This window comes from Glycine soja, chromosome 11 (assembly GCF_004193775.1).
Source record: "Glycine soja cultivar W05 chromosome 11, ASM419377v2, whole genome shotgun sequence".
Classification (NCBI taxonomy): domain Eukaryota; kingdom Viridiplantae; phylum Streptophyta; class Magnoliopsida; order Fabales; family Fabaceae; genus Glycine; species Glycine soja.
In genome coordinates, this window is record NC_041012.1 from 27982843 (window position 1) to 27997261 (window position 14419).

The 14419-nt window shown below is 35.7% G+C and overlaps 1 protein-coding gene across 1 annotated transcript; it reads right to left on the minus strand.

The window, feature by feature from the left end:
- Positions 1-12469: 12469 nt before the first annotated feature.
- LOC114376647 (histone H4) lies at positions 12470-13046 on the minus strand. The gene has a single exon (XM_028334852.1). The coding sequence runs from the start codon at positions 12964-12966 to the stop codon at positions 12655-12657; it is 312 nt and encodes a 103-aa protein (XP_028190653.1). The 5' UTR covers positions 12967-13046; the 3' UTR covers positions 12470-12654.
- Positions 13047-14419: the final 1373 nt, after the last annotated feature.

Sequence of the window (14419 nt, forward strand, 5' to 3'; positions counted from 1 at the left end):
AACTCCTTCAGTCAGACCTCGAGGTCCACCACCACCTTGGCAAATTCATCATTCTCTACCGCCATTACTCTCCACCTTTTCAACCAATTCATTTTTCTCCCCTTGCAAGCCCCTACAGTGCTTAAATAGCTCATCACCATCCAGCCGAGTGCACAAAAACTTGGCAAGCACACTACCAACCTTAGACGACAGATGATGGTTGGACTTCACAACTTCAGAGAAGGCAACGACAGATGCTCTAAGATAGGCTTGTTGAACCTTTCCACAAGGGTCAAGAGATCCTCATCAAACAACTTCAACTTGGTGGGGTCAGACTGCTATTAGAACGGGAAGCAGGGTTCCTTGTCCCAGTTGAACATGAATGGCAAACCATCAGCCACGACACCAATAATCAGGACCTTGAAGAAACCTTTGATTCAAACTTAAACAGCTTCTTAGACACGCTGTTCAAGGAGACCCAACCAATGTTGCCCATAAGTTTTATTTGGAAGAAATAAAGAAACACTAGCACACTGGACCGAATGTTGAAGAAGGGGCACAAGACCTCAAAGGCCCTTACCATGGCCTAACTATTGGGGTGGAGTAGAGAAGGAGTCACATTCAAGTGCTCAAGCAAAGCACACTGGAATGCAGTCAAGGGGAGAACGAGACCTAAGACCTCGAATAGACACTTGTACATAAAAAAAAAGGGCGGACAACCCAATGTTGTCTTCAGGAAAGGAAAGGCATCGCTCCTGCAAGCCTAGAAGACTTACTTGCAAGAGTCCTTAGGGTTTTCCAATTTTACTTGGCATTGCAGAGCAACGACACTCACTGAAAAAGTGATGGAGGACTTATACTTCTGAACATCATCCCTCACCCATTCAAAGCTAGCAACGACAAGAGGGGATGATAGCGACCCAACACTATGGCTGCGATGCACATGGGGGACGCCCTAATGTCCCATCCACTTCACCTTGCTCCCCCAAAAACAGAAGGGGGGAGAATCATAGTAACCGAGACAAGCTCTCCTACCGGGGAAGCAGCGAAAGGTTGTGCCTTCCCGCGGAAGCGAGAAGTGCCTCCACTAGCACGACACAAAACCCTCAACCTCTCTGAGGAAGAGGATTCACTATTAAAGGCATCATGGCGAGTGTCCTTTGAGGAGGAACCACCAACGGAAACAATCTTCCGGTCCACCAGGGGTTGTTGAATCGAACCCTCGAAATCACTACCACCCATGCCAATGGCGAAGTCAGATAGAAATGAAGACATTGTTAGAGAAGGAATACCTTAAAAATTGAAGAAGATGAATGAAGAAGAAAGGGAATCACAACAAGTAAGCACAGAAGCAAAAGAGATTTTTGAGAGAAAAAAGGCAGAAATTTGAAGTGACGGTGATCAGAAATCAAATGTCCACTCCATTTAAAGAAAAGATGGACTCTTCGATAATTGGTGGGAACTGAAGTGGTACCCTAAATTTTCGTACCACGTCACCAGTACATGCCCACTCCACGAGTGACACGTATGCAAGCGTACTGTGCGTGCGCCGCACACGCCTCTGGCAACAGACAAAAATGTAGCATCTATCTTCAATACACTCTCCAATGGTAAAAAAAAGGACAAAGTTGTCAGATACAGAGGCTTCCCTCACCTGACACGTCAGACCTCACCTACAAAACAAAAAGCATGTCCATCCCAGACAACTTGACAGAAGAAGCCCGGACAACACTTGTCTAGGCTAGAGGGCTTGAAAAACTTGACAGACCTGTAATTCTCACACCAGTCGAGGTTACCACCCTCGACACCAAACAATACATGTCCATGCTTGGGGGCTCGACCGACTCATCACCCTCCTACTTGTAAAGGCTACTAACCCTAACATTAGACAATCCCCCTCAACGTGGGACAATCTTCTTCGACATTGGACAACCTCTTTCGCTTGTAAGTCGGCTCAGAGCTTGGGGGGCTTATGTACTATCCAGATTCCACTAAATACATGTGCCCTGCAACGTGACACTCTAAGACACACGTCAACCCTCCATGCCAACTTGGCACAGGAGCACAGATGTCCAGCCCTTTATCTCTTGGCAGGTATTCAATTATCTACAAAGCTACACATTATCACTAATGTGCAATTATCTACTAACAATTATCTCTAAGTTACATGTTATTTTTAACATTATCTATAAACTACCTTTATCTACTGGCTATTATCTACAAGCCGGTAATTATTTGCAAGGATTGTTATGTTGCTGTAACAACCCCTATCAATAAGAACCTGCATCTCCTACTCTACACTATAAGTACTAGGTTCCCTCGTACTCTTGGCACACATTCATTCGTACTCACTTGAGACAAACACACACCTGCTCACATCGTATACTTTCTCACTTACTCTCCTAACTTACATACTTACTTGAGCATTGGAGATTTTTGTTTTGCAGGTCCCCCCTCTTGTTCTCTTAACAAAGGAAACTCTATGTCCAACGTGCAAAGTACAAGAGCTCACCTTAGCCACATCCAATCTGATGTGTGCCAACTTCGAATTTTGGTAAGTACAAATTATATAATTAGTATCATGGTTAAAATAAATGGAAGAAGAAGAAGAAGAAGAAATAATAATAATAATAATAATAATAATCATACTTATGTTAAAAAAAACTACTTCAAATAACATCTAAAATTTTTTTTAAGAAGCAAGTAAAAAAAACTATATACTTATCAAACATGACCAAGATGAGTAGGTAAAGATGTGATAGCATGTGTGTAAATATTTTTTAGGTGTATCAAAAGAAAACAAAACATTGAAACAATGTGTAAATATAGTGACTTTTAATTAAATTTTTTTCTTTTACAGTGTGCTCTTAATTGATGAACTAGTTGATTTTAAGACAACTAAAACATATTAAGGATGACAAAATACACCAGTTTAGCTTATTTTTGGCCTACCTCATCATAAGCTTGCCAAAAATAGGTCAAGCAAGCTAGTCCATTTCGAAACATGGGTTAGAAAATGTGGTTTGCCATGCATTGAAGACTCACCTCCAACAACAAGTGTCATGGATTCAAGAGAAAATCCACACCTTTGATGGCATTCACATGCTATTGAGGAAAACCCACTTCATCAACTTTTTCACTAAATTCAAGTTTTCTCCACATCAAAAATGTCATCATCAAAACCAAGGTGTCACTTCAACAATGATAAGCCAGATAACGTTCATCTCAAACAACATTTAACGACTTTAAATGAGGATAAATATGTGTGTGCATGTGTGTGTGTGTGTGTGTATAAAGATTAAAAAGAAAATTTGTGGCAACTACCAAATCGTTAAACCCACTTCTTTTAGGAACCACAAATTTCATATATTTTTTATCAATGGGAAAATTACCCCGAAAACAAACAAAAATTGTATTAGAAACTCCTATAGCATCAACCATAAGAAGATTTCTCAAACCACAAGGTTAGAGATGACATACTAAAAGAAGCTTCTCAAAGGGTATGCAAAAAAAAATAATCCAAGCAGAATCCACAAGCAGATGCCAAAAGACTACAAGAGTCTCTTAGAAGCCCTCCAAAACCTAACAAATCAAGATTTCTAAGTCATTAAAATTTCGAGTAAATAAGCAATTTAGTCCCTGACTTTGTACCCCTGTTGCATATTAGTCCCTAACTTAATGAAAAATCCAAAATAGTCCCTATCTTTGCATAAGTGTTGCAAAATAGTCATTGTCGTTACATTCAAAGGGAACGTCGTTAATGAGGTGTCCACGTAGTGCCAGGTAGACTAATATGCATCTCATGCTGCTTCCACTTCTCTCTCTCTCTCCGCTGCTCATTCTCAGCCTCTTATCACCAATCATGCCGCTTCCACATGGAAGAACCCCAACCCAAGCCAATTCTACAGAAACCCCCTAGTTACCGGGACCCGAACTCCAAACCATTGCCACCTCCGCCACGAAAGCCAATGTTGACACCCTCGTTCCAGCCGAAACCCAAGCGGCGAAGCTGCTGTCGCATATGCTGCTACACCTCGACTACGACCCCTCCCTCCCGGAGTTCCACCTCAACTCCTTCCGTGTCCCCAAACTCAACGTCATCGGAGTTTCACCTCTTCTTTCTTCCATCTTCCTCCCGCTTCAAAGCTTCCGCAAAATCTTCCATCACTCCTGGATTTTAGTTATTTTACATCTCAAACATTACTTTAAAAACAAAGTAATTTATACATAATATGATATGGTTATGATACAGATAAAGATACAGAATTTTTATAAAAAAAATTAAGATAGGACAAAACCATGATACATTACCAAAAATGCACAATAGCAATAACAACTTGGGGAACACAGACCAACACCCAGCGAAGGAGAGAGAACCAAAAGAGGAGCTAGAACCACCAACAACTTCAACAATGCAGATGGTTGCTTGTAGGAGATTGTTCGTGAGAAGGAAGATGCATTTGGTTTTTGGGAATGTTGTTTGCAAGCCCTATTGGTGATGGGGGCTCCCTTTTGCAACATGATTTGGAACAACTTACATGAAAAGGGAAACTTAACAAAAAAATACATTACATGTCTATTTGAAATGAAACTGTATTATGAGGTTCTCAACAGTATCTTTAGCCATTTTGGTATTGGGTACATGTTGGACACATATATTGAAAAATATTTATTAATCTATATAAATTTATATTCAAATATCCTCATTTATTATTTTACAACTTTTGACAAATGATCATTTTATGCAGCTCTTTGAAGAGATGACTATATTTTTTTCAAAGCAAATTCTACTAAAAAAAAATAGCATTGATGTTCTCTATTATAAGTATTGTCTAAAAAAAATTATTAATATTATATTGAAAAATATTCTTAATTACTACACTGTATCTAAAGATATTATATAATTGAAGAAAAATTCAGCAATAAAAATATATAATTGATGAAAAATGCACAAGTATGTATTAGAATTCTAAAACAACAAAATTGGGAAACAAAACAAGATGTCAAATCAACCCAAAACTAGGGACTAATGTTTCAGAAGAAGCCAGAGAATTGGCTAAGAACATTTTGTTTGTATCTACAGGACAATGGTAAGCATGCTGTTAGCATGGGGCAGTACATATAGTAGCTGTAGTGAATGAGCTTTTGTTGTTCACATTAGCACAACTTGTGCTAGACATGTTCTACATTAATAGAAGTTATTGGCTTATAAAAAATAGAGTTTCGTGATCAAATTAGTCTCTTTTTTAGAGTATCTGGGCTTCATAAATTAAGATCCTGTAATGATTATAGCAGCATGATAACCAAGTAGTATTGAGTCTCAGTATTTTTTATTAGATTATAGATCCAAGTCTTTGTCAGTAGCTTCATAGTTAAACCTATTCTAGGTTGTTGATGTAGAAGCAAGGCTTCATGGTGAATGTGATTCAAAGGTGTTTTGATGATAACAATGATGACAACAAAATATGATGACAAAGGTGATGAACAAAAAGCTTAAAGATCAATCAAAGAACAACTCAAGTGGTATCAGAGCCAGGTTTCTTGTAGAATGGCCTCCTCAAATCCCTTGTTTCCTGAAGGAAATTCCATTCACAGGCCACCCATTTTCAATGGTGAGGGTTACCATTATTGGAAAACCCGCATGCAGATATTCATTGAAGCCATAGATCTAAATATATGGGAAGCAATACAAGTAGGACCATATATACCCACTATAGTAGATGTAAGCACAAGCACTACAACCCAAAAACCGAGAGATCAATGGACAGAAGAAGATAGGAGAAAAATCCAGTATGATCTCAAAGCCAAAAATATCATCACTTCAGCCTTAGGGATAGATGAGTACTTTAGACTGTCAAATTGTACTAATGCCAAGGATATGTGGGATACTCTTCAGTTAACCCATGAAGGAACCACAAATGTAAAAATGTCTAGAATAAATACCATTACCCATGAATATGAATTATTTAGGATGAACCCAAATGAAAATATCCATAGTTTGCAAAAGAGATTTACACATATAGTAAACCATCTTGCATCTTTAGGAAAAATCTTTCCTAATGAATATTTAATTAATAAAGTCTTAAGATGTTTAAGTAGGGAATGGCAGCCCAAGGTAACTGCTATTTCTGAAAGCAAAGATCTCTCTTCCATGTCTCTTGCCACTTTAATTGGTAAATTGCAGGAACACGAGATGGAACTTCAACGCCTCAATCAAAATGAAGAAAATGAAAAAAAGAAGAGAAGCATATCCCTTAAAGCCTCATCTTCAATACAAGAAGAAAATGAAGAAGAAGATTCAGATGATGAAGAAGATTTTTCTTTCTTTGTTAAGAAATTTCAGAAATTCATCAAGAAAAGAAGAATTGACAGGCGTCAGAATTTCAATAATGGAAGAAAATCACAAGATGATTCTCAAGTCCTTAGGTGCTACAAATGCAACCAAATTGGTCACATCAAGGCCAACTGCCCGTCAAATGAAGAATGGTCGGAGAAAAGTGAAAGAAAAAAAAGATTTGACAAAAGAAGAACTAAGAAAGCATACATTGCATTGGATTACAATGATTCATCCGATGGTTCAGAAAAGGAGATTAATCTTCTAACCAAAGATTACGAAAGTGACGAGAACATCTCTCAAGGATGAAAAACAAGGAGAAAAAGCATGATCCTCATCTTTGAAGATCTAGACACTTCAGTCCTGAAAAAGGTAATATCAAAACCATTATCTTATTAAAATTTCTCTTAAAGTTGAAATTTTTATTCAAACAATTTGATTATGATGACTAACAATTCTTTATTTGTTTGTCTTTTGATTGTTTGAAATCATGAGTATATTTGCTTGATTGATTTCATCCTATTTGCATGATATATTTATTCATATATTTAAGTAAAATCAATATTCTTCATACTTGTGTTTTGATTGTTTTTGATAAAATTGATAATCTTCATGTTTTAAATATTTTTGCATGACATGATATGTAAATTACATGATTGAAAATTATTCATAAAGTATTTTCAAATATAGTTTTCAAAACTTCTTCTCTCCTAGAAAGCCTTCTGTTTTTTGTCTTCTGGCTAAAATAACCATTGGTAATCGATTACCATAATAGTGTAATCGATTACAAGCAGATATTTCTGGCAAAGTTGCTCTCTGGTAATCGATTACCATATTTGTGTAATTGATTACGACGCGTCCCTGCACCTATATATTCAAATTTCAAATTCTGAAACCTGCAACCTTTCTCTCTCTCTCTCGAAAACCCTTGCCCCCAATTTTTCTTCCAGCCATATCTCACTCAATTCTTGTCCAAATCACTCCCCGCAAAGCCCAAACTTCATCTTTTTTCAATCTCTTTCATTTGAACCGATTGAAATTCCAAAAAAACTCCTCAAATGGCGGAACCATCGAAAAAGCGGAAAGGAACCTCGAGTCGGAGTCAGCGGCATTCAGGGTCACAGGAAGCCCCAATTCCTTCCTCCATTCCCTCTGGATCATTATTCTCATCAGAAGAACAGTGTATACGGTACACAAACCTCTTTTTCTCTCGTTCCATTATAGACCCAAAATTTATTGATATGGAGTTCTTCTCAAATGAGAATTTTGAATGCTTCCAAGCATTTGAAAACTCCAATCTTATTCCATTCATGTCTCTGAAATTACCTGTCTATTCTGAATTAGTCAAAGCTTTCTATTCTAATTTAGAAATCCATGAAGGTACCCTAATGTCTGAAGTTTATGGGATTAAGATGGTCATTGACCAATCCCTATTTTATGATTTAACAAAATTGCCTAGTGAAGGTGTACCTTTTGAGGATGCACTAATTGATGAATGGAAATTCGATTTCTCTGTGCATGATGCCCGCCGGTTGGTTTGCACCAATCAAGCGGATATGACCGGAAGGCTTCTTGCCGGTTCATTGGCTTTTGAGAGCCGCATCCTCCATTACCTTATTGTTCGCATCTTACTCCCTAGATCTTCAAACCTTGCTTAGGTTTCTGAAGAAGATCTCATTGTCATGTAAGCCTTTCATAAAGGTTTACAAATTGATTGGGCACACCTTGTTAGATATCGCATGCATAAGGCATTGCGATTGAATGCCCCATTGCCTTATCCTCATCTTGTTACTCTTTTCCTTCAACACTTCAACATCCCTCTTGATTTTGAACCTTATGTTCCAATCAAGAGATCATTCCTTATAGGTGCTTCAGTCATAGCATCCTTTGGTTATATTAAGGAGCATGATGACTCTTGGGTAAAGAAGGGTGCTAGAAATGTTGGTGAAGAAGGACATGATGGAGAAGATTCATCTCTTCTTTTGAAGATTTTGGAAAGGTTTGATGGTCTTCAAACCTTTGTTGCTGAGAGGTTTGATACTTTGGAATTGCAAGTGGATATGCGTTTCAATGAAATGGAGTCAAGAATGACAAAGGTTGAAGAAGATGTATCTTACATTCGGTCAAGCTTCGATCTTCCACCACCACCGCCACCATCATCTTAGAATTATATTATTATTACTACTTTGATTTTCAGCCTTGTATTTTGGCTATATTATTATGGTATTTGAACAATTTACTATTTCCTTATTTGCATGGTATGTTTGGACCAATATTAAGTATGTTATTTGACTATGTGGAGTTTATAATTAATCTATTCATGGTTGTTTGCTTCTTGGTTTTCATGGTTCTTGCTTCTTGCTTCATGATTTGGTTGATATTTTTTTTCATGAATATTGTATGGATGTTTAAATTAAATTTGTTTGATACGCACTTTGGCTTTTTGTTGATGCCAAAGGGGGAGAGAAATGGGATTAAATCAAGAATTCACATGAGTAATCAACTTATTTTTAAGATAAGCATAAATTCAAAAACAAAGGGGGAGAATTTATGAGAGTAATCGACTAGGAAAAAGTGTGTGTGTTTCTTGATTTCAGAAGTTGTCATCATCAAAAAGGGGGAGAATGTAGAAGCAAGGCTTCATGGTGAATGTGATTCAAAGGTGTTTTGATGATAACAATGATGACAACAAAAGATGATGACAAAGGTGATGAACAAAAAGCTCAAAGATCAAAGAACAACTCAAGTGAATCAAAGAACATCTCAAGTGAATCAAGAAAAAGTCAAGAGTTCAAGAAAAGAATCAAGAAGAATTCAAGACTCAAGAAGAAAGCCTAGAATCAAGATTCAAGATTCAAGGTTCAAGATCTCAAGAATCAAGATCAAGATTCAAGACTCAAGATTCAAGAATAAAGAAAAGACTCAATCAAGATAAGTATTAAAAAGTTTTTCAAAACTTTGAATAGCACATGAGTTTTTGACAAAACCTTTTACCAAAGAGTTTTTACTCTCTGGTAATCAATTACCATATTGTTGTAATCGATTACCAGTAGCAAAATGAGTTTGAAAAAGTTTTCAAACTAAATTTACAACGTTCCAATTATTTTCAAAAAGCTATAATCGATTACAATGTTTTGGTAATCGATTATCAGTGCCCTTGAACGTTGAAATTCAAATTCAAATGTGAAGAGTCACATCCTTTCACTTAAAAGCCTTGTGTAATCGATTACACTAATTTGGTAATCGATTACCAGTGACTGTTTCTGATAAATCAAAAGATGTAACTCTTCAAAAAGGTTTTGACTTTTTCAAATTGGTTTTAAGTTTTTCTAAAAAGTTATAACTATTCTAAATGGTCTTCTTGACCAGACATGAAGAGTCTATAAAAGCAAGGCTTTGTTTTGCAAATTAATTCAATTCATTCAATACTTTTACTTTTCCAATCAATTCTTTACAAGCCTTGAATCTCTTTAAACTTCTTCTTCTTCTTTGTACCAAAAGCTTTCTGAAGTTTTCTGGTTTTCTAAACCTTGAAAACTTGTGCTATTCATCTTTTCATTCTCTTCTCCCTTTGCCAAAAAGAATTCGCCAAGGACTAACCGCCTGAATTCTTTTTGTGTCTCTCTTCTCCCTTTTCCAAAAGAACGAAGGACTAACCGCCTAAATTCTTTTGTGTCTCCCTTCTCCCTTGTCAAAGAATTCAAAACGACACAGTCTGAGAATTCTTTTGATTCTTCCCATTCCCTAATACAAAAGTGTTCAAAGGACTAACCGCCTGAGAATTCTTTTGTATCCCCATTCACAAAGTATCAAAGGTTTAACGGCCTGAGATCTTTGTCTCAACACATTGGAGGGTACATCCTTTGTGATACAAGTAGAGGGTACATCTACTTGGGTTTGACTGAGAACAAGAGAGGGTACATCTCTTGTGGATCAGTTCTAGTGGAGGGTACATCCACTAGGTTCAAAGAGAACAAGGGAGGGTACATCCCTTGTGGATCTTTGCTTGTAAAAGGATTTTTACAAGGTTGAAAGAAATCTCAAAGATCGCAAGTCGCTTGGGAACTGGATGTAGACACAGGTTGTTGCCGAACCAGTATAAAAACTCTTGTGTGTTTGTTTCCTTCTTCCCTACTCTTTTACTTTCCGCTGTGCATTTAATTTCCGCTTTTACTTTCTGTTAAGTTTCTCTTCTACTCCATATTCTCTTAACAACAAAAGTAAAAGCCTTAAAAGAGTAATTTTTCAATTAGTAAAGGTTTAGGAATAATTAATTCAACCGCCCCTTCTTAATTATTCTGAGGCCACTCGATCCAACAATTGAAGTTGAATAGAAATATTTGAATGTTCCTCAGCTTATGAAAACATAACCCAATTTTTATTGGGTGGTGAAATAAAATCAAATATTGGTGACAGCACTAGTTCAATCCTGCATGCAACTCCTGCTATATTTTGGCTACAAAGGTGAACGTGTGATCCACCTTGTGCAGACATATGCCTTGTACTACTGGTGCTTCCATTATGCCAAACGAATTCTGGAAACATTTTTTATGCATCGCGTCATTCTGCCTATGGAACTCCGGTGAAGTTGAGTTTGGGGACGCGGAAGGAGTCGAGGTGGAACTCCGGGAGGGAGGGGTCGTAGTCGAGGTGTAGCAACATATGCGGCAACAGCTTCGCCTCTTGGGTTTTGGCTGGAACGAGGGTGGCAGCATCGGCTTTCGCAGCGGAGGTGGCAATGGTTTGGAGTATGGGTCCCGATAACCGAGGGGTTTATGTAGAATTGGCTTGGGTTGGGGTTCTTCCATGTGGAAGCGGCATAAGATGCATATCAATGCATATTAGTCTGTCTGGCACTACGTGGACACCTCATTGATGATGTTACCTTCAAATGTAACGACAAAGACTATTTTACAACACTTATATAAAGATAGGAACTATTTTAGATTTTTCATTAAGTTAGAGACTAATATACAACAAGGGTACAAAGTAAGGGAATAAATTGTCTATTTACTCTTAAAATTTCAAATTTATTTAATTTAGTTAAGATCGTCATTATTACTTCAGGTGTCACCTAAAACAAAGTCACACTGATATAATTTATGTATTATTCAATCATATAATGTCACATGATTTACATCATTACATCAATAGTAACAAGCTTTAGTTAAAATCAATTCACTTCATTATCGACATGATTAGATAATACACAAGTCATACCAGTGCATGACTTCAAGTCATCAAAGTAACGATCTTTAGTTAAAATCACTAATATGATACTCATGCATACGCACAAGTAATACAGCTGCCTACGCGTTAAAGAGAGAATGTGTGACAGGGATGAAAGAAAAGATATAATGGATATTTAAGATTTAAAAAGGAAGATGGTGTACTTATCAAAAGGGTGATACAATTAGCAAGTTTATGTAAAAAGACTAAACTTACCATCTTTAAACAGCTGTCAAATAAATAAAGAAGCTTATTGAAATAATTTTTATTATATAGAATTTATTATATAGAATTCACTTCTAAGTCATTTAAGTCCTTCAGAAATATAGACGGATACACATGCATATAGTATTTAACAACATTTACTATTAAAAATCAACAAGACTACAAAATTCCCAAATCTCAACCATAACAAACTGCACATTCTAATCTCAACCCATTCTAATCTCAACCATAACAAAGTACACATATCTGCATTGTTTGTTTATCTCTTCACTCTAAAACCGGACTAAAACATCCAAATCCTTCCACATGATCAATGACCATTGCACTTTTCTACCACAAATCAAATACCAAGACAGAGAACCTTTCAATATTTATTTTTCTTGAATAATAATAATAATAATAATACTTGTTCCCCAACAATAAAATGTTCATATCAACAAACTCAAGAAAAATCTAAAAGCTTTGGTTTGAACTTGCATCCTCTAATGACAAATTCAAGGAAAATAGATACAATTCCAACTAATATCCTAGCATTTCCAATTGAAAATTTGTCAGTTACTTAATGCGTAACATATCACTCCTTTACAATCAAAAACTACATTAAAAACAGAACCTAAACACAGTTTTCGATTACCCCCAAACTAATCCACACAATGCAATAACCTAAGAACCACAGCGAAAAAATCTTCATAACCGTGGAAAAAAATGTATAAGCACGAAAACGTTGCTCCTTCGTTTAATTTCAATTAAAGTTGTACATTTTCTATGCAGAACAGAACAGAATAAACTTCATATCTTACAGAACAAACCTAAACCAAAACATCACACCGATTCAAAAGAACAGGTATTTTTTCGCTGCAATAGAATTCAATAACACTAAGAACTTTTTAGCCTCCAAAACCATAGAGGGTCCTTCCCTGCCTCTTAAGAGCATAAACAACATCCATAGCAGTAACCGTCTTCCTCCTAGCGTGCTCAGTGTAGGTCACAGCATCGCGAATCACGTTCTCCAAGAATATCTTCAGAACTCCTCTGGTTTCCTCGTAGATCAAACCACTGATCCTCTTCACGCCACCTCTTCTCGCTAACCTACGAATCGCAGGTTTCGTGATGCCCTGGATGTTGTCACGAAGAACCTTCCTGTGCCTCTTGGCACCTCCCTTTCCCAAACCCTTTCCACCCTTTCCACGACCAGACATTTTCTCAATAAGATTTGGTTCGAAGCTTGTTGAGTCTGAAAATTTGTTGTTTTGATTTTAAATGTGATAAAAAGGAAGTGGGAGATTAGGTTATTTATTTGGGTGCGAAGAGGAGGCTTATTAGGTTTGAATGGGCAATTCAGGAACTGATGCATTGGCAATTCAGGAACGTTGGATTGTAAACTAATCGACGGTCTATGTTCGCGATCCGTGGACTGATGAATGGGCAATTTAGGAACGTCAATAAGAAAGTTTTAACGGTCAGGTATTGTTTCCTGAGCCAGTTACGGATTTGGACTTTGTTTGCTTTTTCTCGGCTTTCCAGTTGTAGACTTGTAGTGCCTGTCACTTTTTAGCATTTATTTTTATAGACTCTGTTTATTTCTTTTGTAGTTTTTGTTTTTGGTTTATTAAGATTTTATTTCATCAACTTTTCAAATTTTAATTTTTAGTTTCTTAAAATTTATTTGACAAAAAATTTTAGTATTTCATTAATTTTTTAGTATTTTTATTTTCTTAATTTTTTTATTTTTAATCTTTTATTTATTTTTATTGCTCAAAATTAGTTCAAAATATATCAAAAAAATAGAAACTAAAATGGACAAAATAAAGACTAATCTTGATTAATAAAAATAAAGGTTTAATGTAATTTTTAGTCAATTATATTTCACAATTGTTTCACTTTAGTATACTAAATTTTAAGAGTATCATTATACTTTTTTATGTTTTTGAAATGTATCATTTAGGTCCTTTTTCCCAATTTTTCGTTAGGAACATTAGTGTTTTGTTAAATTTTAAATTTTAAAATGACTTAATATTACTTTTGATGTTTCACACTTGTTTTACTTTGGTACATTAAGTTTTAAAATTTTCATCTTAGTCATTTGTGTTTTCAAAATGTATCATTTTGATTTTTTTTTTCAATTTTTCGTTAGAAACGTTAGTATCCATCTATGTTTAAAAAATTTAAATAATTAATTTAACATAGTAACAGTTAAAAATTGTCACTAACGTTTTATTTAAAAAATTGAAACTATCACTATTATTATTATTATTATTATTATTATTATTATTATTATTATTATTATTATTATTATTATTATTATTATTATTATTATTAACGATAATGCTTGATAACCTTGACTCGTTGAGTTTCTCCACAGGTGACGAAGATGTAGATGTTAGATGGAAAATCATTTACTTGTCTAGTCCAACCGTGCACAACAACAGAGATCTTTCACACAAACATCACAAAGAGTCAAATTGTAACTTCCTCATTACGATATGGGTTAATTTTAGGATCATGTTTTTTGTTTCATTAAAGATAACTCTTGCTTCGATTTTCTCTGCTTATATTTCCAATAACATAATTATATGAAAGGTTTGGGTTTTCCAATAGCATAATTATTATTTAGTGCATTATATAATATTTATATTTAATCTTGGTTTAGTG

What these genes read in the sequence shown, in the direction of transcription:
- LOC114376647 (XM_028334852.1), bottom strand. Translation starts at nt 12,966, where the DNA reads ATGTCTGGTCGTGGAAAGGGTGGAAAGGGTTTGGGAAAGGGAGGTGCC.